The 25,053-nt window shown below is 43.1% G+C and overlaps 2 protein-coding genes across 7 annotated transcripts in view; one reads left to right on the plus strand and one right to left on the minus strand.

Moving 5' to 3' along the window:
• Positions 1-10,981, minus strand: part of LOC308585396 (potassium voltage-gated channel subfamily KQT member 1-like) — a 395,874-nt gene extending 384,893 nt beyond the window's left edge. For 3 of the 6 annotated variants that reach the window (XM_081191024.1, XM_081191022.1, XM_081191023.1), the window contains exon 1: positions 10,458-10,981. The gene's annotated coding sequence lies outside the window, so the exon portion shown is untranslated. Of the gene's footprint in view, positions 1-308; positions 364-424; positions 1,467-7,859; positions 7,911-10,457 lie in introns of those variants that run through there. The other 3 variants (XM_081191019.1, XM_081191020.1, XM_081191021.1) reach the window with 3 other exon arrangements.
• A 40-nt stretch (positions 10,982-11,021) lies between these two features.
• The window catches only part of MRPS35 (mitochondrial ribosomal protein S35), a 35,559-nt gene continuing 21,527 nt past the window's right edge, over positions 11,022-25,053 (plus strand). The window contains exons 1-5 of the mRNA XM_081191066.1: positions 11,022-11,187; positions 12,854-12,906; positions 13,515-13,682; positions 18,796-18,856; positions 19,119-19,258. Coding sequence (XP_081047192.1) covers positions 11,052-11,187; positions 12,854-12,906; positions 13,515-13,682; positions 18,796-18,856; positions 19,119-19,258 — 558 coding nt within the window. The 5' untranslated portion in view covers positions 11,022-11,051. The remainder of the gene's footprint in view (positions 11,188-12,853; positions 12,907-13,514; positions 13,683-18,795; positions 18,857-19,118; positions 19,259-25,053) is intronic.

A 25,053-nucleotide genomic window follows, 5' to 3' on the forward strand; every position in this document is an offset into this window, starting at 1 on the left:
TCTATCCTTCCCGCATTTGAATGCGGGGTTTTAAGGCTTAAATTCCTTTTCAAAACATGCCCATTCCCAGATTTCGCTATTTTGAGAGGTTCTAAACTTCTGAATAGCTCTCTTTGTACAAACTTTGAATACGGCATACACATTAGTTATTTCCAGCAACGCTGTTGCATCAGTATTTCCTCAGTTGTCTAGTGATTGCATTTAACTTTTCTACCCTCACGTTTAACATTTCAGAATGAATTTATAAGCCAGCAAAGAGAAATTTTGCTTGCTCAAATCCTTAAAGCAAATAAAATTAGCTGGAATACTCAGTCCTGTGTCTGATAGCGTGCAGCAGATCTTGGTAGGGCAAGGCGGCTGCTCCTGATTTGATGCGTGAGACAGAAAAGACAAAACCTGAAACCTTCTGGAAGGCAGCACATACCCTCTCCTGTTGCAGGGTGTTTTTTCTCTCCCTTGGCGCTTCCCTCTGCTCCATATGGCATAATCCAAGGACAGGAACAGCGAGAGAGTCGTCTGGCTCTGCCCCCTGGCTGATAAAGTCCCACCCTAACCCATTCAGAGGACCTCCCCATGTCTTGTTAGTTTTCCTTTGGCAGAAAATCTGTAGGGCATCATTTTGATGGTGCTGATCATTTTGTGACTGACAGATGTGGCTTTTTCCTTTCCTGTGCTTTTATCAGCATGTGGGGAGGGGTGGCCAGGCAGATTTCCCTCTCTACCCTCCCTTCAAATCCAGAACAAATGGATTAAGCATAGTTTTCTTATCTCCTCTGAATTCAGACTTGGCTTAATTTCAGACAAAGCTTAATGGACAGGATCTGCGGAAGCCTTGGGTGTTAAAAATGCCTATGAAGATTTGATGAAACCCATGCAAGACAATTTCAGCATCATGCACCAACTGAACATCATCACACTGCTCCTATCTTGGAACTAACTATCTTGCTCACTGGGAAAAGCCTTCAGAATATTCAAGAGCAAGTTACATTGCTAACTGGAAATGTCTCCATGCTGGCAGGGGTAAGTACAAAACCTTCTGCCTTTTCCCTCTGTTTTTAACAAAGCACACTTTTAAGGCTTTTAAAAACCCCTCAAACTTTCTCAGAACACACTGGCTGCATTCACACATCACAATAAACCACAATTCATGGTTTACTGTGAACAGAGAGAGACGTCCCACTTTCAACAGCAAGAAACCACAATCCCCGACTTCGCATTGTCCAAGGTGGGGATTTGGGTTTGTTTGAGCCACAGACCTACTATTTAAAGAAACAGTAAAATTGAAATTGGGCATGTCCAAACTCTCAGACACACCTACAGCAACTCTTTTCATCTTTGTCACAGACTTCTAAGATATACATCTTTAAAGATGGGGGTGGGGGGCCTGTTCCTAAAACTGCATCCGAACAGCAGAGCACAGCCATGAAGTGTTGCATGAAAGTATAGACTAGACTTTATACCAGTAAGGTTGTGATCCTATGCGCATTTACTAGGGAATAAGTACCATTTAACACGCCTGGAATGCCTTCTGAGTAAATGTGCAGATTGCCCCATTCAATTTAGTTCTATCTGCACAAAGGTGTGAAATTTGCTATGGGGACACTGAAACCCAATTTCTTGCAAGTTGGGAGGTTTTCTGCAATGTAGGCATACAAAAACAGGTTTCAACCACCTTAAAGGACTCTAATCCAGATTTCTTCAAGGTATATATACGTTGGTTTTGGGAACAAGATTCAGATTCTCCTGAAATCAGGTTTTTAGCCACAATGACTTGGTTTCAATACAATCATAACAAAACATATATGCAATAAAAAGGCTTATTGGATCCTATCTACTGTACAGTACAAAATTCCTCATTACAAATAGTGAATGCATGTATTTTAACTATTCAGCCAGTCCTAGATGTAATTTAGCAATTCAAATTATAACCATTTCTCTATGAAGTGGTTTTCTTGACAAGATACAGCAATTGCTTGAGCAAATTAACTTCTTCATCTTCTGGGCAGCTGCTGTCTTGGTTCAAAAGAACATAGCAAAAGTTTTCAAAGTCAGATATTGCAGTATGCCTATTGTAAAAAATAAATATATCTATCTTTCTGCAGTAGGGAGAGAAGGTATAATATAAAATATATTATTTCTCCATTGCTTTCTGGCTGCAAATTTATAAAAAAGTTAACGTATAGCTATTTTGTATATTTAACACCAAGAAAGGAAGTTCTTTAAAAGCAGTTGCATGAAAGTTTTTGTCAAAGGAAAGAATGTGCAAGCCTATTTTCAATACTGAAAGTGTGATCACGCTTTAGGAGTAAACAAAGCTGAAAACTGGATGTTAGAATCATGGAACTGTAGAGTTGGAAGTGACCTTGAGGGTCATCTTAAGGGCTGCCACATGGAAGAGGGAGCATGCTTGTTTTCTCCGGCTCTGGATGGTAGGACTCGAACCAAGGGCTTCAAGTTGCAAGAAAGGAAATTCCAACTAAACATTTGGAAAAACCTTCTGACAGTAAGAGCTGTTCAGTAGTGGAACAGACTCCCAGGAGAGATGGTGGACTCTCCTTTCTTGGAGGTTTTTAAGCAGAGGTTGGATGGCCATCTGTCATGGATGCTTTAGCTGCGATTGCAGGGGGTTGTACTGGATGACCTTTGGGGTCCCTGCCAACTCTGTGATTCATCAACCCCCTGCAATGCAGGAATATTAACTAGATCATCCGTGACAGATGGCCATCCAACCTCTGCTTAAAAACCTCCAAAAGGAGAATTCACCACGGCTGTAGGACTTCCTCAGCATTTGCATGTCTTCTATCCTTGCTGCCTCAACATAAGGTATCTGATATTTTCAAGTCACCTGCCATCTAACATTCCTTCTAGTATCACCCACTACATTTTCACAGCGTTATAAAAGCATATGTTTGGGAAATTTCAGGTACTGGGTATTAAAATAACTGTCTAGTTACCAACACCTAATTTTTATGATCTCATAAGAGCTCAGAATGGGCAACCAAATTCCCATTACAGGGGGCTTTATTAAGGTATCTGTCATACTGAATGTGAAATTTAATACCACATACTGAATGAAACATTTTTAACTGTATGGCTAACTTATGTGAAATCTATGACCACTGAGAAAACTACAAATGCCCCATAATGAACAATGCAGAAAGCAGTTGCATATTTTGAGGTGAAATGGCACAAAACAAAAACACTGATCCTTGCCCATTTTTTAAATCTCAGCTGTTCCTGTGGATCTGAGTGAACAGATTCTGGCTATGAGTTGCACTCAGGTAACTTTTCCTCAGAGCAGACCCATTGAAATTAATTACTCAAGGTCTACGGTGAATAAATGTTAGCTGAATGAAACAATATCTGTATTAACAGCCATGCCCATGAAGCTGACCAATCTGTCATCTGCGGCTCTTTCTTGTTATCTTTTAATGAACCAAAATGGTGAATGGCTGAGTTTCCAGGTATAGGTAATTTGCCACTGCATTTTTAAATTGAAATAATTCAACTAGTTCATAGAATCATAGAATCATAGAGTTGGAAGAGACCACAAGGGCCATCGAGTCCAACCCCCTGCCAAGCAGGAAACACCATCAGAGCACTCCTGACATATGGTTGTCAAGCCTCTGCTTAAAGACCTCCAAAAAAGGAGACTCCACCACACTCCTTGGCAGCAAATTCCACTGTCGAACAGCTCTTACTGTCAGGAAGTTCTTCCTAATGTTTAGGTGGAATCTTCTTTCTTGTAGTTTGGATCCATTGCTCCGTGTCCGCTTCTCTGGAGCAGCAGAAAACAACCTTTCTCCCTCCTCTATGTGACATCCTTTTATATATTTGAACATGGCTATCATATCACCCCTTAACCTCCTCTTCTCCAGGCTAAACATGCCCAGCTCCCTTAGCCGTTCCTCATAAGGCATCGTTTCCCAAAGGGCATAATATCGGAGTTCCTCTTTGTCCTCCTGATTAAGATTTGTACCTCGTCCATAATAACGGGCCTTGGAGGCTGCTGTTTCCTGCAAATCAAATGCTACCAGTTCCCCAAATTGGATCTCATTCCTTTCCACATGCCTGCATTAGGTTATAATTTATAATTATACTATAAATATTATTAATAATAATTAATACATTAATAAATTATTGGGTTGTAATTTATTCTGAAATTTGACATTTTTCACTTTGCCTTTTTTTAAAGTAAGTCCTGTGTTCAGTGGAAGCTGCTATATTAGGGCAACCTGGGTACTGCCCTACCAAGTGAAACCTCAAGCAATCATTTTAAGTTTTCTCCAAAATTTGAACACAACACACTTTCCTGTCCAACACACACATTCTTATCCTTCAATTTGAACATAAGAGAGACTGCTGGAAATATTTCTGTCACTCTCCCATTCTCTGGGCAAACTATATTGCTGTGGCCACAAGATCTCTTCCATCCATCTCCAGGCACGAAAACCACATGAACATTTTTTGCATTTTTCTAGGGCAGTGGATACCTTGGATCTCCACTCTCTCATCTTCTCTTGATGGCAAACCGGCCAATCAGGACACAGGAGTTAGCATACAGCCACAGAAGAAAATTAGACCATATTATGTTTTCTGAGCATGCAAAGAGTTGTTTCCTTGAGGGCCACACTTAGCATCAGGCCCCACAGCAGGAGGGCTTTCCTCGCCAGCCATTCTGCTTGCCTGCCTTTTCTTTCACTGACTTGCCTTTTGTGTGAGCAAGTACCAATGGACACCCTGTGAGTCTCCTGTCGTGTATATATATATATATGTTTTTTATCATACCATTTTTAACAGTAATTAAACATACTTTTACATCTTATTCAATTTTTTTGACTTCCATCAGTCATGTCTGAAAATTTTCCAATCTAATCTCTTAGTATGCATTTCTTATTTTCCCTATTACATTTCAAACTCATAACTAATGTCTCTATCTTTTTCTACTTTGTAACACTTCGTATATTTCGCCTTACAAAACTTCTTGTAGTCCTACTAGCGTAATTTGTTGATTACAGTTGCTCTTCAAATAATTCATATACTTCTTCCAGTCTTCTGTAAATCTCTGGTCCCGCAGGTTTTGAATCCTTCCTGTCATTTTGTCCAATTGTGCATAGTCCATTAATTTTGTCTGCCATTCTTCTTCCGTCAGAATTTCTTCTTGCTTCCATTTCTGGGCTAACAATACTCTTACCGCTGTTGTTGCATATAAGAACAGTTTAGCATCTTGTCTGTTAATGGCTTGGCCTATAATACCAAGTAAAAATGCTTCTGGTTTTTTTAAGAATGTATATTTCAACATCTTTTCCATCTCATTATATATCATTTCCCAGAAGTACTTTACTCCTGTTGTTTTTATTTTAGCATTTTTCCTTTTCTTTTATGGATAAGGCATGGGGGAATTGGGAGAATTTAAATCATCATCATTATTTAAATGTGTTTCTAAGCTGATGAAATTAAAAAGCTTCGTACACTGAGAGGAGTGGGAGGCCCTCTTCAAATATATTCTAGGCCAGTTTTTCCCAAAGTGGGCGATTCCCCCCTGGGGTGATGGAAGGATCCAGGGGTGGCATAGTAGCCTCAAGTGCAATGGGGGGGCATTGAATAAAAATAAGCGGGCAGTGGAAACATAAAGAAAAAATATTTTTTGGAAAACCCGTTTGTACCTGTTTCATCTGTTGTGTAATGACACTTACCAATGTAACACAGAGTTCAAGCTTCAAGGTGTCTTATTTATAACATCTTTCTTTAGAATGATACAAGATGTAGGTAGAAATATAGGTGCATAAAAGAATGCAAATTTGTCACTGTATCTTTCTGTTTGTTCACTTAAAGTGGGTGCTGAGTAGGTTTTTTTCTGAAAAGGGGGCAGTAGGCCAAATAAGTTTGGGAACCTCTATTCTAGGCCATGTAATATATTTTTTAATATAGCAATGGATGTTATGAGCCTGGAAACTTGTTGACACAGATACATGATGGGAATTGTGTTTTTCTTGGCACTCTCACCCCTGATACGTACTTTCTATACTAGGCATAAAGAGACTTCCTGTTTTGATTTGGGAGGAGGGGACTAACAAGGGTTAATCCCACTTATGCAAGTTGTTTGGAGCAACTACAGCTGATTGTGAGGGAACTCAAAGGCTAAAGGTTTGAAGCAGAAATAACCTATCTGAGAAGCTTGGAAAGGGGTGTGTGGGTGTTCTTATTAAGGTTGTGTATCAGACATGGACAAATCCTGGATTCTGAACTGAATCACCTTGATTCAAGTCCATCTGGGATTTAGCTGGATCTGGTTGAGATAGCTCCAGAATCCTCCATGTTTGACCCAGAGAGACCCAGGACTGTCAAAAGGGGTGTGATTACACAGAAAGGGGTCTCATGGCTTCTGCAGTCCTGGCTGGCTCAGGATGGCAGTTGTAAGGTGAACTGTCAGAGAGGAGGAGGAGATGCCCTCAACACGAGGAGCCCAGGAGGGATAAAAACAGAACTTGGCCACACCTCCATGACCTCCTAGCAGGCCTGGTGCCCACATGCCCTTTATGTGAATGGGGCAGCAAGTAGATCCCAGTCCCTGCAGCTGCAAAGGACTTCAGAAGGTGCTGGTGAATGAATGAGACACAAACAGACATCACTTTGGTGCATCAGTGCATCAGCCTCCTTCTCCCACAGATTATCCTTTTGCTGTCTGCATTAGGGATCTTCCTTTTGGAGAAGGGATTGTAGTCAATGAAGCAGTATTTGCTAACCCTCTGTTGGTTGTTGTGGAAGCCTCTGTGCAGCATTTACAGTTTTTCTTACGCAAGTCAAGCTCTCTTCCTGAAAGGAGTCGTGGTTACTGAGTGCTTGACCAGCAGCAACTGTTAAGAGTTGAATGCCTACAGTGTTCACCACAAGATAGTTTACCTCCATGTTTGGTTTACAGCCATTTGCGCATCCTTTTTGCACAGTGCATGTGCACTCTGTGTTCTCTGCAAGGGGGCGTAATCCAAGGGAAATCTACAGTGAGTCACAAAGATGCCATGAAAATCATTCTGGAAATTGCTGCCAGAAGCTGATGAACGAGTTATTTATTTAGCCAATACCCTATATTCAGTGGAGGAAGAATAGACATGAAGTATTTGCAGCTGTCGTATTTTAAGGCATGTCCCCCACCCACTTTTAATTAACTTAAAAGTGTAGTCAGCGGAATATAACTTTTAAGGTGTCTCATGTCTTCTCTCATGAACCCAAATCCAATGGCCTCACTCTATAGTAACTACCGGTAGGTTTTAAGCTTATATGATGTGCTCACACCATCTTATTGTCTCCCAGTTTTAAAGTTTATTCACCTACATACAGTATTCTCAGAATGGGACAGGTTGGTAATTCAATACTAAGAAATGACTAAAGCGAGTTTTAAAAAACCTCCAATGCAGTAAGTTACAAAATCCATATTTCAACATTCTATCAATATAAATGACTGGAAATAATGAATAAGTTGGTGTATTGAAGACACTGTACACTTGTAATACTCAGCGTTCTCCATTGAGCTACACAAAAGGCGGCAAGAATTACTGCTTGCAATATTAGGCCTATTCTTATTGAAGAGGTATCAGATAGCAGCAGCAGAAAGCTTTCAAATAATGAGACAATATAAATTCTTGTACACTGAGCTTCAACTGTTACTTGATTCCTTGCTCCAATTATATTAAGTGTCCTAGCATTGTATTATTAGGTTTGCTTCAATCATTAGTAGTGCACTGGAAAAGGATCCACCCCATTGATAATGTGGAGGTAACAAAATATTGTCAAAAGTTGTACAACTATAAGCACATTTTCAGTGGCTGATCAAAGGGAAATCATTGCTTCAGTAGACTTACTGTATAAGAAATGTCTGCTATTCGGAAGAGTTCGAAAGGAAGTCACATCTGCTTCAAAAACCAATTTAAGGGCAAAATTGTGTGTTTACCTCACATTGAGAGGCTATTGTCCAGTTAAACAGTTAGGAACATAAAAGCCTGCCTTATCCTGTCAGGCCGTTGGTCCACCATATTTTCTACATTAGCAATGGCTCTCCAGGATTTCAGACGGAGTCTCCTAACTATCCCTCAAGATGCCAGGGATTAAGCCTCAGACCTTTGGCATGCAGTGCTCTGCTACTGAGCCACTACCTTCTAGAATCATATATAATTACTATACTATACTATACTATACTATACTATACTATGGTTGTACCTTGGTTGTCAAACTTAATCCATTCTGGGAGTCCATTTCACTCCCGGAATCGTTCGAAAACCAAGGCGCAGCTTCCAATTGGCTGCAGGAGCTTCCAGCACTCAATTGGAAGCCACAGAAGCTGCATCGGATCTTCAGCTTCCAAAAAACATTTGCAAACCGGAACACTTACTTCCAGGTTTGTGGCATTCGGGAGCCAAAACATACAAGTACCAAGGCGTTCGAGAACCAAGGTACGACTATACTATACTATACTATACTATACTGGGTGACCTTGGGCCAGTTGCTGCCTCTCAGCCTAACCTGGGTTGTTGTGGGGATTAAAGGAAGAGAGGGAGAACCATGTGTTCTTCCTTGAGCTCCTTAGAGGAAAAGGTAGTTCATAAATGCAAAAAATAAAAATGTTCCATGTGTTCTTCAACACTGATTTTACAGAGTTACTGAGCACAGGAAAAGCCTATGCTACTGGAGGTCTACACCTGCAGGCTTTTCTTCACCGATATTCACACCCCAAGTGTGGACCTTAGGTGGGCAGCCATTCATGCTGTGCAGCCACAGGTGTGCCTGCCCATTCTGTGCCTGCTGCCTGTTCATGCAGTGTGTATGTGCACTGGGCTATAGTGATGGTCTCAAAGTCACTGTAAATTCCATGGTTCAGTGAATGTAGATTTGAACCTAGGACTCCCTAGCCATAGTCTGAAATTCTAACCAGTACGTGCAGAGTAGCCTTCCAGGTGTTGGTGGGACTCCATCACCTGACCATTGGCCACGATAGCTAGGGCTGATGGGAGTCCCAATATCTGGTGGGCAGCATATGGGTGACCCCTGCACTACACCACACAAGCGTTAAGTGTGAGCTTTTATTAAAATGCTTTGAAAATACACACCATACATTTAAAGCACCCCCGCCCCAAAGAATGCTGGGAACTGTACCCCTTACAGAGGTGCAGTTCCAGCAACCCTTAAAAGCGAGTTCTGGGGACATTTTTGGAGGAGCAGAAATGTGTTTTTAATGTCTGGTGCATATGCAGTAAAACGCTATTAAGAGAAAACAGGGTAGGACCTCCAAAGTTCAGGTTTGACAACTCAGTCTTATCTTTTCAGTTTATACAGAAACCCTTTCAGTGACATGACTGACAATATAACTGTTGCTGAAACACTAACATGTTACTTGCATGTTTTCTTAAAATGTATTTAGCATTGATGGCATACTGATAGTGGCAAAATTAAAACTATAATTTCTAGTTAAATTTTATTTTAATTGTATTTTCATTAGCAATGAAACAAAGGGCTTGGTTGAAACTGCAATGTGCAGCTTTTCAGTTCAAATTTGATCTTGGCAATCCACATCTGTGTGCATTTGAAGTTGAATCCTTCAGTTCAAATTCAGACTTATGTCCTCCCCTCACCCGTGTGTCCAGTCTACCAGCAATATCACATCTAGTTGTTTCTAAATTCCACTGCCACACCCCAATCATTCTCTCCATTCTAAGGCAAACTGGGCATGTGCACAGGTAACATAAAGCCTGTGAGCACACCTAATCACAAGTACAGATTCTACATATGTACAACTGTCCTTTCTCACATCCTACCCAACAAATGGAATTAGAGCACCTGGTTCCTAAACATGCTTGCACCAGTGGGAATAGGATTTGGTCTCCAAGGGTGACAGATTGGTGACACCTAGCTTTTCATCTCCTCAGAAAGTTAACACGTTACAGTAGGTACAGATATAAGCCTACTCTGCAAAACTATGAAACTGCAGCTTGTAGTCTGCAAATATTTGCCACTTGGGTTTTCTTAATGAATAAGTACTAGTACAAGTCCAGTGAACTAAAATTTCTTAACTTTAGAAAGGATTTCTGGTTCTCTCTTGTATTTTCAGGAGGTACTACAAGCATGCTGTGTGGTCTTTTCAGTGCATCAGTGAGCCTGGTTTAAACACAAATATGTGCACAAGCTGAAGCCAGAATTAGACATCCAGTGAGAAATGAGGTTTTTTGATCCCATATTTGGTACAAAGCTGAGGGATTTGCAACAGAGAAATGGCAAGTGTATGGCAGTGTGGAATTCTTCCTCCCCCTGCTATCCACACAGACAGACACAGCCCACCCTCCCTCAAAGCCTGGTCTCTGAACAGGGCTAGGGAAAAACAGCTGAGCAGGGGGGTTAAAAAAGCCGCCTCACCGCTGTGCATGATGGTGCACGATGCATTTCCAAGCCCAACCCTCCTCTCTGCTTACTGTTCACTTTTTATTGGGAACCTCTCGGGTGGAAGCGCCAGGCCGCCACCTTCTTCTTCCTCCTCCCGAGCAGCCCTTGGAGCTCCCTCCCGGGATGTCCTGATCCCCGGCAGACCCGGAGGCAAGGCCTGGTGGGGCCTGGAGTCCCACGGCAGCCCTGGAGCAGCCCCGCCGCCCACAGGCCTCCTGCCAAGGCTTCCCGCGGCGTTTGGGGTTTCCTTTGGCTATGTATTTTGCTTTCTCACTTCGTATTTTTATGTTGTGACCCCCCCCCCGCGATCTCCGGATAAAGGGGGTTTTACAAACCAAATCAATTCATCAATAAAATTATTCTCTATTTTATTCCTACCCCGCCCTTTAGAAATATATGAGGGAGAAATCCCCCATCCTTCAGCGAATTAAAGCTATTTTCCTACGAAAAACCTACAATCCTAACCGCGGCGACAGGCGCCTCAGAGAAGCGCCCCTCCGAGGAGGAGGAGGGAAAACGGCCCAGACGCCACAAACGCGCATGCGCCGCTCCAGCCCCGAGCCACCGGAAGAGGAAGGAGAAGCGCTAGCGCCAGAAATCGACGTCACGACTCCGGTGCGAAAATGGCGGCCGCCTGCGGAGGCGCTTCAGCGTTGGGCGCGCTGCTGCTGCCGCTGCGAGGCCGCCTTCTCCGGACGAGCCGGAATTACTCCGCTGGCTACTCGGCGGCTCGGCCGGCGGCCGGCGGCCGCGGCAAAGGTACTGCGGAAAGCAGTACCTGGCGGAAAGCCCCGAGGGGCTGGGAAGCGAGGGGCAGCTCCGCGGGGGCGCTGCGACAGGAGAAGCCGGGCGGGACGGGGCAAGGGAGCGGCGCAAATCCGGCGCTTTTCAGGAGGGCTTTGTTTCCCTGGAAGTGGTGCGCGGGGGCTGCGAGAGGAAGACGCTTGCTGCCCTCTTGAAGCAGCAGCAGAAGCAAAGAACAACGGCCGCAAAATCTCAAGGTCGCCTCCCCTCATGAACCCACCCTCAGATCGTACCCCCTCCTTGAGGGGTCCAGAGGGTGGCAACACGAGGACGGGGCCTTCTCTGCAGTGGCTCCCCGTCTGTGGGAAGCTCTCCCCAGGGACGTTCGCCTTCATTATACACCTTGAGGCGCCAGGCAAAAACGTTCCTTTTTCACCAGGCCCTGGGCTCATTAAACAACTTGTGCCCTTTGAAACTGGGGGTGGGGGGGTATTGTTTTTGTTGTTGTCATGCCTTAGACTTGGGTGTTTTTATTCTGTAAACTGCTCTGTCATCCTCTGATGAAGGGCGGTATAGAAATTTAATAAACAAACAGATAAATTTCACTAGCAAAACTTGTCCACCATTAAAAGGAAATAAGTGTCACTGAAATTGATGTGATTTATTTGAGAACTAAGGGGAATTGAGACTTACTGAGTAGGAATGTGGGTTCTTGAAGGGTCAGCAATAGTGAATAGGTTTTTAAAAATACCTTTAAAGGAGACTAGAGGGCTGAAGTATAAGATCTAGAAAAAGACTAAAAGCATAGGAACAAGCAGTTGCATAGGGAAAACCAGAACTAAGAAATGGCAAGCCTGTGAAAGGGCATAAGAGCCTTCCAAATCCTGCATCCTGTTGCAACTTTCAGAAATCTCCTACTCAGAGAATACTGCCTTGAAATGAAGGCTTCAATTAGTCACCATGGTAAAGCTATTATAGTAGACTTAACAAAATTAAATCTGTGCCTCCCTATCTGCTATGAAGGGTTTTTTATGCTGATGGTTTAAGTATTACCGTATTTTTCGCTCCATAAGACGCACCTTTTCACTCCTAAAAAGGGAGGCATGCAGGAAAAGCCCCCAAGAGCTGCACACAAGCTCCATGCGGCTCTTGCGGGCTTTTCCCCAGGAGGGAGAAGGGACTGACGCGGCCAGTCAGTCCCTTCTCCCTCCTCGTAGAAAAGCCCTTAAAGGGTGTGCAGCTCCTGTGGGCTTTTGCGGGGGTATTGCCATCTTCCACTTTAGCCGCGTGCAGCTTCTTCCTCTTTAGCCGTGCACAACCTCTCCAGCCGGGAGAGGCTGCGCGCGGCTATGGGAGAAGCCAAGACAGCGAGCAGGATGGATCCCGCTCGCTGTCTTGGCTTCTTTGCTCTTTGGGGCTGTGGGGAGGGGGAACCCCGGGCGCAGCCTGTCCGCTGCTCTTTGGGGGTGGGGGTGGGGAAAATAAGATTTTTTTTTTCTTGATTTCCCCCTCTAAAAACTAGGTGCGCCTTATGGTCCGTGCGCCTTATGGAGCGAAAAGTACGGTAACTAAACCATAAGATTCTCTCTTCCAGACTGTTATTTGAATAATAGAATTTGCACATATGCAGTAATATTGAATAAAATAATATATTTTTCTGAAATATTATTTTCCATTATAGGTGCATTGGTACAAAGAGGAAGGACCTCACAAAATGATAAATACCGGAGAGAGGTAAGAAACTCAGGATGCATGTGGATTATATTTTAAGCCTATTGGATCTTATTCTGTTTCAACATACTGACAACTGTCATTTCTTCCAAATCTGTATCCCTGAAATTAAAACTCTATGAAAGAACTAGGATTCTCACAAGAGCAGGTTTAACTATGTAGTGTTGTGTTTATTGTAGGCTTCCACCTACTAAGCTAGCACTTTTAAGTGTTAGTTACATGTGATATACCACAATTACAAAATTAAGTCATTAAGTAATTCAGAAAAGGCCCTCCACAAAACAGTTTATATCAGTTCTTATTCAGCTACAGCCAAATAAATACTATAAATGAATTTTTGGCTATGTGAATTGCTTTGTCCTTGCTAATAAGTTAGGTTGAGAGCTAGAAACTAGTCCAAGTCCATGCTTTGACCTTTATGGCTCAACAGGGATTTGAGCCAGGATTAATCCAGTTGGAGTCTAAAACTCATGTGTCATATTATATGACTCATATAAGGGGGTGCGAGAACATCTGTCTCGAAAAACTGATCGATGTTAAAGCATATCTTGTCATAAAAAATAGAATTGTCTCACATTTTAAACTTTATTTTTGTTTGAAATTTGCATTAGACTGCAACTCCCAGAACTGAGAAGATGGAGGTTGATCAGGATTGGACTAGTGTGTACCCTGTTGCAGCTGCTTTTAAACCTTCCTGTGTGCCCCTTCCTCTTCGAATGGGCTACCCAGTGAAAAGGGGTGTACCTCCAGTAAAAGAAGGGAACTTGGAACTCTTAAAGGTACAGTTGTATCCTGCTATTTCAAAGACACTGTTTTTTTCAGTGTAGAATGCAGTTGAAGGAAACAGATATACAGTATAGTAGTCTTGCCCTTTCATCACAAGTTATTTATATATATATTTTTTAATATACTGCTAATAAAAAACAAATCAGAACAGTTCCCAACAATTGTATGTAAAACCGTGCCATGAAAGTTATTAAAAAGTTAAAATCAGAAGTTAACTAATTACTGTGGAAGGGTGTACTCTTAATTGTCTGCACAAGCCTGATGGAGTAGAAAAGTTTTCAACAGCTCTTGGTACAGCAAACTAAATATGACATAATAGGCATCACTGAAACCTGGTGGGATAAGTCCCACGATTGGAATGTAATAATGGAGGGATACAATCTATTTCAGAGAAACAGACCAGACAAGAAAGGAGGAGGAGTGGCGTTATATGTCAGGGATGTGTATACCTGTGAAGAGATCCAAGATTTAGAACCTCAAAGCCAAAGTGAGAGCATTTGGGTCAAAATTAAGGGAGAGAAGAATAACAGTGACCTCATTGTCGGAGTTTACTATAGATCCCCAAGCCAAACGGCGGACATAGATGATGCCTTCCTGGAACAGATGGCCAAGCATGCAAAAGGAAGGGAGATAGTAGTAATGGGGGACTTCAATTACCTGGATATTTGTTGGATGTCAAACTCAGCCAAGAGCATAAGGTCAAACAGATTCCTCACTGGCCTTGCAGACAACTTCATTGTCCAGAAAGTGGGAGAAGCAACAAGAGGAACAGCCATTTTAGATCTGGTCCTAACCAATGTTGATGACCTGGTTAGTGGGGTAGAAGTGGAAGGATCATTAGGCGCGAGTGATCATGCTCTTCTGAAGTTTACTATACAGCGGAAAGGAGCAGCCAAGCATACTAGGACTCAATTTCTTGACTTTAAGAAAGCCGACTTCATAAAACTTAGGGAAGTGCTGGGTGAGATCCCATGGACAGTAATACTAAAAGGAAAGGGAGTTCATGATTAGAAGACATCTGAAGGCAGCCCTTTTTAGGGAAGCTTTTAATATATGATGAATTATTGTATTTTAATGTTTTGTTGGAAGCTGCCCAGAGTGGCTGGGGAAACCCAGGCAGATGGGCGGGGTATAAATAATAAATTATTATTATTATTATTATTATTATTATGATGATGATGATGATGGCTGGGAGTTTGTTAAGAGGGAGATAGTAAAAGCACAACGTCAGGCAATACCAGTGAGACGGAAACATGGAAGGTGCCTAAAGAAGCCAGGGTGGCTATCTAAAGAACTTTTAACTGAGTTAAGATTAAAAAAGGATGTGTACAAAAAAATGGAAAAGGGGGGAAACCACCAAAGAGGAATTCAAACAAATAGCCAGCACGTGTAGACACAAAGTCAGAAAAGCTAAAGCACAGAATGAACTCATGCTTGCTAGAGAGGTTAAAAGCAACAAAAAAGGCTTTTATGGGTATGTCTGTAGCAAAAGGAAGAACAAAGAAACAGTGGGATCACTCAGAGGAGAAGATGGGGAAATGCAAATAGGGGACACAGAAAGGGCTGAACTCCTCAATTCCTTCTTTGCCTCAATCTTCTCCGATAACAAAAACAATGCCCGACCTGAAGAATTTGGAGCAAATGATTCAGCAGAGGAAACACAGCCCAGAATAACTAAGGAGATAGTACAAGAATACTTGGCTAGTTTAGATGTATTCAAGTCTCCAGGGCCAGATGAACTGCATCCAAGAGTATTAAAAGAACTGGCAGATGTGATCTCAGAACCACTGGCAGTCATCTTTGAGAATTCCTGGAGAACAGGCGAAGTCCCGGCAGCCTGGAGGAGGGCAAATATTGTCCCTATTTTCAAAAAGGGGGAAAGAGAGGACCCAAATAATTATCGCCCAGTCAGTCTGACTTCAATACCAGGGAAGATTCTGGAGCAGATCATTAAGCAAACAGTCTGTGAGCACCTAGAAAGGAATGCTGTGATCACCAATAGTCAGCATGGATTTCTGAAAAATAAGTCATGTCAGACTAACCTGATCTCGTTTTTTGACAGAATTACAAGCCTGGTAGATGAAGGGAACGCAGTAGGTGTAGCCTACCTTGATTTCAGCAAGGCATTTGACAAGGTGCCCCATGATATTCTTGTAAAGAAGCTGGTAAAATGCTGTCTTGACTATGCTACCACTCAGTGGATTTGTAACTGGCTGACTGACCGAACCCAAAGTGTGCTCATCAATGGTTCCTCTTCATCCTGGAGAAGAGTGACTAGTGGGGTGCCACAGGGTTTCTGTCTTGGGCCCGGTCTTATTCAACATCTTTATCAACGACTTGGATGATGGACTCAAGGGCATCCTGATCAAATTTGCAGATGACACCAAACTGGGAGGGGTGGCTAACGCCCCAGAGGACAGGATCACACTTCAAAACGACATTGACCGATTAGAGAACTGGGCCAAAACAAACAAGATGAACTTTAACAGGGAGAAATGTAAAGTATTGCACTTGGGCAAAAAAAATGAGAGGCACAAATACAAGATGGGTGACACCTGGCTTGAGAGCAGTACATGTGAAAAGGATCTAGGAGTCTTAGTTGACCACAAACTTGCCATGAGCCAACAGTGTGACGCGGCAGCTAAAAAAGCCAATGCAATTCTGGGCTGCATCAATAGGAGTATAGCATCTAGATCAAGGGAAGTAATAGTGCCACTGTATTCTGCTCTGGTCAGACCAAACCTGGAGTACTGCGTGCAGTTCTGGGCACCACAGTTCAAGAAGGACACTGACAAACTGGAACGTGTCCAGAGGAGGGCAGCCAAAATGGTCAAAGGCCTGGAAACGATGCCTTATGAGGAACGGCTAAGGGAGCTGGGCATGTTTAGCCTGGAGAAGAGGAGGTTAAGGGGTGATATGATAGCCATGTTCAAATATATAAAAGGATGTCACATAGAGGAGGGAGAAAGGTTGTTTTCTGCTGCTCCAGAGAAGCGGACACGGAGCAATGGATCCAAACTACAAGAAAGAAGATTCCACCTAAACATTAGGAAGAACTTCCTGACAGTAAGAGCTGTTTGACAGTGGAATTTGCTGCCAAGGAGTGTGGTGGAGTCTCCTACTTTGGAGGTCTTTAAGCAGAGGCTTGACAACCATATGTCAGGAGTGCTCTGATGGTGTTTCCTGCTTGGCAGGAGGTTGGACTCGATGGCCCTTGTGGTCTCTTCCAACTCTATGATTCTATGATTCTAGGTGTTTTAAAGTTGAAACTTGCAAATTAAGACTTGCAAATTAGTGCAAGGACCCTGAACCTGTCTCGGTAGTTGATGGGTAGAAAGTGCAGATGCTTCAACAATTTTCTTAACCATCAACAAACTGACCACAACATTCAACACCAGCTGGAGCTTCTCGACCCAAGCCCAAGGACAATCTCACATAGAGCGCATTGCAGTAATCCAGCCTTGAGGTTACCAATGCATGGTAACCAGTGGTCAAGCTATACCTGGTGGACCAGATGAAATTGGTAAAAGGCAGTCATAGAATCATAGAGTTGGAAGAGACCACAAGGGCCATCGAGCCCAACCCCCTGCCAAGCAGGAAACACCATCAGAGCACTCCTGACATATGGTTGTCAAGCCTCTGCTTAAAGACCTCCAGAGAAGGAGACTCCACCACACTCCTTGGCAGCAAATTCTAGTCACAGAGGATACTTGGGTCTCTATTGACAGATGTCAATAGTCCTAGTCACAGAGGATACTTGGGTCTCTATTGACAGATGTTTCCAGGAATACCTCCAAGCTATGCACTTGCTCCTTCAGAGGAAGTGCAACCCCATCCAGAACAGGCCGAACAGGTAACTGTCATGCCTGTCTCCCAAACGTAGGAACAACGCACCCAAAGAGCCTCCATTTTCCAAGGATTTGTGCCCAGTTTAGTGGTCAAACTATTTTCAGACACCCAATTCTGAGCTTTCACAGTCTCTCATGGTTCATATGTTATGGAGAAGTAGAGCATAATGCTGACACCTTGCTCTAAAATTCCTAATGACCCCACAATATAGATGTCAAATTGCACTGTGGAAATGATAGTACCCTGTGGAACCCCATAGCACAATTGCTAGGGTTTGAGGAGCACTTACCCAGTGCTACTCTCTGAACACACCCCTGAAAATACAAAAGCACTGTAATATGGTGCATTCAGAGCCCATCTCACTAAATTGGATCAGGAGGATGCCATGATCAGTGATATCAAAAGCTACTGACAGATCGAGCAGAAGTAAGCCACATTTCCCCCTGTCCCTGTACCATTGAAGCGCGCAATCTCCACAGCATTTAACTGAAATGGACTCCATATATCTTTTCCTGAGGCTACGAACCTTTACAGCAAGAGAGATTATTCCCTGCCCCAGTTGCATAATGTTAAGTGCCTTGTAACAGAAAGCTTCGCTCATTTCCTTTGCTTTCCTATTCTTAATCTTTCAAAAAGACTCTAAGTAGTTTACTTTAATATTGGTATGAAGCTGTTATTCAATAATGTCAAGGGGGTACTGCAATGCCACCCCACAAATACATACTCTGTCTTGGACTGCTATGCCCTCAGATTTCTATAGTTGAACCATTCCATCTGTTCAAAACAGCTGAACCTATTCTATTTTCAAGGGAAAATTCTGGTTTTTTTTTCATATCCGTATTGGACTTTTATACCTTCTGACCAATGCACAGTCCTTGGGGGGTGGGGGGGAAGCAAGTTGTGTTAACTGTGCTTTTACATATAAATTAACTGTTGTACAGTGGTACCTCGGGTTACATACGCTTCAGGTTACAGACTGCACTAACCCAGAAATAGTGCTTCAGGTTAAGAACTTTGCTTCAGGATGAGAACAGAAATCGTGCTCCGGCAGCGCGGCAGCAGCAGGAGGCCCCAATAGCTAAAGTGGTGCTTCAGGTTAAGAACAGTTTCAGGTTAAGTACGGACCTCTGGAACGAATTAAGTACTTTACTTAAGTATTTTACTTGCTGCTTAGCGATACTGAAGGAGTCCTTTGTCCTCATTTAGATGTTTTACATTATGTATTAGATTTAGACTATGAGTTACATCTTGTTTCAGATCCCCAATTTTTTGCATCTGACACCAGTTGCCATCAGGAAGCACTGTGCTGCTCTTAAAGGTAAGTTTCAGATCTCTTTCATTGATTAAAAATAGGTGGAAGGCAATGCTAGCAGGCTATTCTTTGTTCTCAGCACTTGACTTTTATTAAAAAAAAGAGGTGAGGGTCGGGAATTTGTAAACAGCTATGCCTCTGATTGGCATATTCACATCATATTCCACTTTAATTACTTGGAAAGGGATGAAGTTCTTAATACATTTTTCTCAAAGTAGCTATTGCCAGATTGATTGCTGTGATCTTGCTCCCACTGCTCACTTTTCAGACTTCTGCACAGAGTGGCCAGCTGATGTTGATAATGATGAGAAATGTATGCAGCACTTTCCTATTGAAGTTGACACAGTAGATTACATTTCAGCAGGCCCATCTGTTCGCAATCCTAAAGCAAGAGTGGTGACCCTAACAGTAAGTAAACTACAGAAGTAACTTCATTTTTAACATAGGGCTCTTAAAACAAGTTCATTTGGTTTGATTACAAAGCAGGCAGAAATTAAACTTGCTGTTACTGCAAGACAATGTACAAGAACTGTTTGCACTGATGAAGCAATTAACTTAAGAAATGAAGAACCACCCATTAGAAATTGCTTCATTTCTTGGCACAAAATCCAGTAACATCTAATGGTATTTGATTTAAGTGCTGTAAGCTAATGGTCAGGTTAGATGCCTATTTTGAATATAGAACAAAGCATTAGGAGAGAGAGATAATGAATCTATAAGGCCATATTTTTTTCCAGCCATTTTTGTGTGTGAGGTCATTCATTTAATATTGTCTCATCAGTATTCAAGATACTGCAGAAGCAGAAATGACTTTGCCCAAGCCACTTAATATAAGTCATCTTCCTGTGTTCCAGAGTCAAACTACTGCACCATCTAGCTTAGTTTGTCCACACTGACTGCCAGCCGTTCTCCAGGTTCCAAACAGGATTCCTTCCCAGCCTGGAGATGATGAATACTGAACGTGGGACCTTTAGCTTGCAAGGAAGACACACTGCCACCACGCTGGCCCTTCCCCACTTAAAACCTAAAGCAGAGAAAATGAGGGTTGGTGGAGGCTAGGATTGGAGAAGCTTGGAGCACATTTTGCTTTTGTAAAAAAAAGCCATTTCATTTGCATTTTCAGTCATCTCTAAAATCACTTTGTAAGGTAGATGGCAGTATTTGTATGACAAGATACTGCTAAAATCATGTCCTACAATCCAAGCCAATGTTTTACTTTATGCAGATAACAGACTGTATAAAAACCATGTACTATTTTTTCAGAGGTATATTTCAAAACAGGCTGCATATAATGTTGATTATTAAACATGCAGCAACCTGCCCTATGGCTTTTCCTAGCACTTATGATCAAATGAGACGGGATTGTCCTGTCTTCTGGTGGTGTCCTGTTAATCCTTTGTCAACATAATCTGCCGGGAGGAATGGGACAGGGAGAGGTTTGAAGGTGAAATGCAGATGGTATTGAGACTGTTTTTTTTTTTTTAAAATAAAATTTTTATTGGGTTTTCACAGTTTATATAGACATACACAATACATAACACAGACACACAAACAAAGACACACATGCATAATTTCAAATCCTTATTTTCTTAACCACTTTCCCTGACTTCCCCGCACCTCCCCTTCTTGCATCCTAATTCCAATAGTTAACTCAGCAAGTTCTTTTCTCCAACTATTACCTTATTGATATTTTACTTAATTCTTCTTAATTAACCAAATTTAACTTACAAACCTCAATTAAACCACGATGCTCATCATTTACATCCTTTTCTAAGGTCGATCCACATTCCCTTCCACAAATTTCCCAATTTTTAAACTAATTAAAGGGGGAAAAATAATAACATAGAACAAGATGTAATTATACACCCTTTGGATTCCGAAACTCTCGCCGCCCCCCCCCTTCCCGGTTTCGATCCCCAAAAAATATCCATCAGTCTATCAGTTCTCAGCCTGGATTCCTCACATCCGAGGCCCTCAAATCTCTCTCAGTCCCTCTCTGCCGGTTTTGTTGGTAGTCCTTTATGTTGGACATCGAGTCTCGGAGAAGCTCTGTCCCAGTGGGGTTTATGTTTCTTCCAACCAGACCTCCATATTCAAAATCGGAGCCCAAATCATGTTTCTTCTTCCTTTTAAGCCCAAATGTCCCAAAAGCTCCAACTTTCGTCTTAATCAAATTTGTAATCCATAAGTCTTCCGATCTCCCCATAGGAAGATCTCTCCAATCTCCATTCTCAAATTCAAACCAAATTCTCTTCATCCAGGTCTTGTTTTCTTTATAATCCATTCTTTCAGGCCTCTGGTTGTCCTTTTTCATCTGCGGCTTTTCAGCTCCTCCTTCCCACTCCTCCAAATCAACACATATCTCCTCCTGTTTAGCTGCAGAATTTTTTTGAGTCAAGTCCTTGGCACAATCCACAAATTTATTTACTTTAAAGTTCAAGGTTGTTACGTCTGTAGTCAAAGCTTTACTCTGATCTTGCAACTTTCCCAAGAGAAAGAACATTCTATCCAATTCAGCCTGTATTTTTCCATCTGCAGCCATTGTAATGTCTCAGAACCCCCTCTAGAGGGATTCTAGTTACTTAGTATTCTTTTTCCAACAGTCAGGTTACTTTATTTTGTATCTTCTTTATTTTCAACAACTTAAAGTCAAGTAAATCAAAACTAGCCAGCAGAAATAACAAGAAACAAATTTTCCAAATTCTGACAGCTTGTTTGACAGCTGTAGATAGGTAGCCGTGTTGGTCTGCCATAGTCAAAATAAAAAAATTCCTTCCAGTAGCACCTTAAAGACCAACTAAGTTAGTTCTTGGTATGAGCTTTCGTGTGCATTCTTATCCTCCAGCACAAAACTTCTAATGCCAAATCGTGGAATTAATAACTTTTGTCTCACACAGAGAGAAGTAGTCTCTCGACCTTAGTTATCCAATTCTTGCTTTGAATTGTCTGCAAGACAGGGGGCAGACTTCCTTTTAACGCTTCCCCCGATCGTACCGAATTCAAAGGAAAGGAGATTTTTAAGTCCAATTTCCGTACTACTCACGGGTTGTTACTTTTTGCAGTCCGAATGTTCAAGGAAAGAAGTCAGCGCTCTCCGGCCATGGCTTGCGGCTTCACTCCGTAGAAGAAGCGGTTTACTCACAGCACCATGCCACTCTCCGTCACCCGCTCCGAAGCCTTTAAAAAAGGCTTCTTCGCGGGTCGGGGGGCGCAAATGGTGCCCGCCGAGTCACCAAGTCCACAGGCTTCCGCGCCTGTGGTTTCTGAGGGTCCCCGCGTCGTCGCCACGGCAGGACCCGTCTTCCACGGAGCAGATTCCCTCCGGAGCTTGGAGGGAATCCGCCATTAGCCTTTCGCGCTAACCCGGAAGTCGGTATTGAGACTGTTTTGAATGGGGGCTGCAGCACAGTTCTCGCTGGACTGATGAAGCTGTGTCGGCTATACCATTTCAAATTGCATGTGGGATTTGCATGATGGAATGCTCCATACAAAAACAAACCCCTCCCTGTGCATTTAAAAAAGCTTGTATGGAACAAAGTATCTAGTCTAGCCTTCCCTCTGATATGCTTGTCTTTTATGGCAGAGTGTGTTTAGAATGGAGAAGCGTCCCATTATGTGTGCCCCCACCCTGCTCAAGTGATAGGGCTCAGTTTCCCAGCCATGTGTTTGCCACTCCAGTGAGACCTTGGTGACCTGGGAGGATCTGTGTACATCTAGTGTGTTGCAAAATTGCCATGACAGAATCTGTAACGTTCAAATGTTCAGAAAATGGATTTATTTAAATATTTAACATGGTCTACAAAAGGGACGCGGGTGGCGCTGTGGGTTAAACCACAGAGCCTAGGACTTGCCGATCAGAAGGTCACCGGTTCGAATCCCTAAGCATTAAAATATCACACCTAAGCATTAAAATATCACACCAAAATATGGTATGTGCATTAACTGCACCATTTTTCATAAGATGTAGCACATTGTGAGCCTGTCACCTGAATCTTGGGAGTAAATCACATTAAACCAAGCCTGGGTCAGGAGGAAAGATGTGAACATGAAGCCTCACAGAAACTAAACTTCGCTAACTTAAATTTACTTGGCAGATTGGTTAAAAAGAAGGTAAAATTCTTCAATCATTGGGCAGCCCAATTTGACTTGCTTTTGATAGAACACAGTAAATGCAGGTGGTGCTGTGGGTTAAACCACAGAGCCTAGGACTTGCTGATCAGAAGGTCGCCGGTTCAAATCCCTGCGACGGGGTGAGCTCCCGTTGCTCGGTCCCTGCTTCTGCCAACCTAGCAGTTCAAAAGCACATCAAAGTACCTTCCCAGCGGGCTTTTCCGTGCGCCGTTCTGGTTCGCCAGAAGCGGCTTGGTCATGCTGGCCACATGACCAGGAAGCTGTACGCCGGCTCCCTCGGTCAATAAAGCTAGATGAGCGCTGGCAACCCCAGAGTTGGTCACGACTGGACCTAATGGTCAGGGGTCCCTTTACCTTTACCTTTTATGGTCTACAAAATAGCAAACCATCAAATCCTAAATGCATAACCAAATACAGTGGTGCCTCGCAAGACGAAATTAATTCGTTCCGCAAGTCTCTTCGTCTTGCGAGTTTTTCGTCTTGCGATGCACGGTTTCCCATAGGAATGCATTGAAAATCAATTAATGCGTTCCTAGGGAAACCGCCTTCAGACCAGGTCCGGGGACAGTCTGTCCCCGGACCTCTTCTGAAGGCCTGGGGGGGGAGGACAAGGGCTTTTCTTCCCACCCCCAGCATTTTAAAAAAACCGGGACAGCGGAGGACAGCGTTCCGAAGTGGGGCGGCTGGGGCAGGTGTTCCCGCCCCCCCCGCCCCGCTTCGGAACAGCGTCCCGAAGTGGGGCGGCTGGGGCGGGTGTTCCTGCCCCCCCGCCCCGCTTCGGAACAGCGTTCCGAAGGGGGGCGGCTGGGGCAGGTGTTCCCGCCCCCCGCCCCCCTTCGGAACAGCGTTCCGAAGTGGGGCGGCTGGGGCAGGTGTTCCCGCCCCCCCGCCCCGCTTCGGAACAGCGTTTTAAAATGCTGGGGGTCGGGAGCGAAGCGTTCGCTGCCGACCCCCAGCATTTTAAAATCTCCCCGCTCCCGACCCCCAGCATTTTAAAATCTCCCCGGGACACGGGGAGATTTTAAAATGCTGGGGGTCGGCAGCGAACGCTCCCGACCCCCAGCATTTTAAAATCTCCCCGGGAGAGGGGGAGATTTTAAAATGCTGGGGGTCGGCAGCGAACGCTTCGCTCCCGCCCGCCAGCATTTTATTTTTTATTTTTAAAGATTTTTATTGGTTTTACAAAAAAAAATTTAAAACAATACAAACATATAAAAAGACATACAAACATGTATAGTTTCGTACCCTTTTTTTCATAAACCTTGTTTCTCGGACTCCCCCATACCTCCCCTTTCTGTATCCCAATGTCCAAAGTTTTTCAGCAACTTCTAAATAGTTCTGTCAAGCCTCTGTCCTCTTAATCTTTCCTTCATTCTAATCTTATATCGCTGTAACCCTTTCTTTCTCAAAACCTCGACATTCTAACATTCACGCAGTTTATAGTAGTCCTTAAGGTAAATTTTAAACTTCTTCCATTCTTCTTCCGCCGTCTCCTTCCCCTGATCACGGATTCTGCCAGTCATCTCAGCCAATGTCATGTAGTCCATCACTTTCATCTGCCATTCTTCCAGGGTGGGTAGATCTTGTGTCTTCCAATACTTTGCGATAAGTATTCTTGCTGCTGTCGTGGCGTACATAAAGAAAATTCTGTCTTTCTTTGACACCAATTGGCCGACTATGCCCAAGAGAAAGGCCTCTGGTTTCTTAGGAAAAGTACATTTAAGTACCTTTTTCATTTTCTTATATATCATTTCCCAGAAAGCCTTAATCTTCGGGCACGTCCACCAAAGGTGATAGAAAGTACCTTCAGTTTCTTTACACTTCCAACACTTATTGTCAGGCAAATGATAAATTTTTGCTAGCTTGACTGGGGTCATGTACCACCTGTAGATCATTTTCATAATGTTTTCCTTTAAGGCATTACATGCCGTGAATTTTATACCGGTGTTCCACAACCATTCCCAGTCAGCAAACATAATGTTATGACCAATGTCCTGTGCCCACTTAATCATAGCCGATTTAACTATTTCATCTTGTGTATTCCATTTCAGCAGCAAATTATACATTCTTGA

This window comes from Podarcis bocagei, assembly GCF_964188305.1.
Source record: "Podarcis bocagei genome assembly, chromosome: 4".
NCBI classification, from domain to species: Eukaryota; Metazoa; Chordata; class Lepidosauria; order Squamata; family Lacertidae; genus Podarcis; species Podarcis bocagei.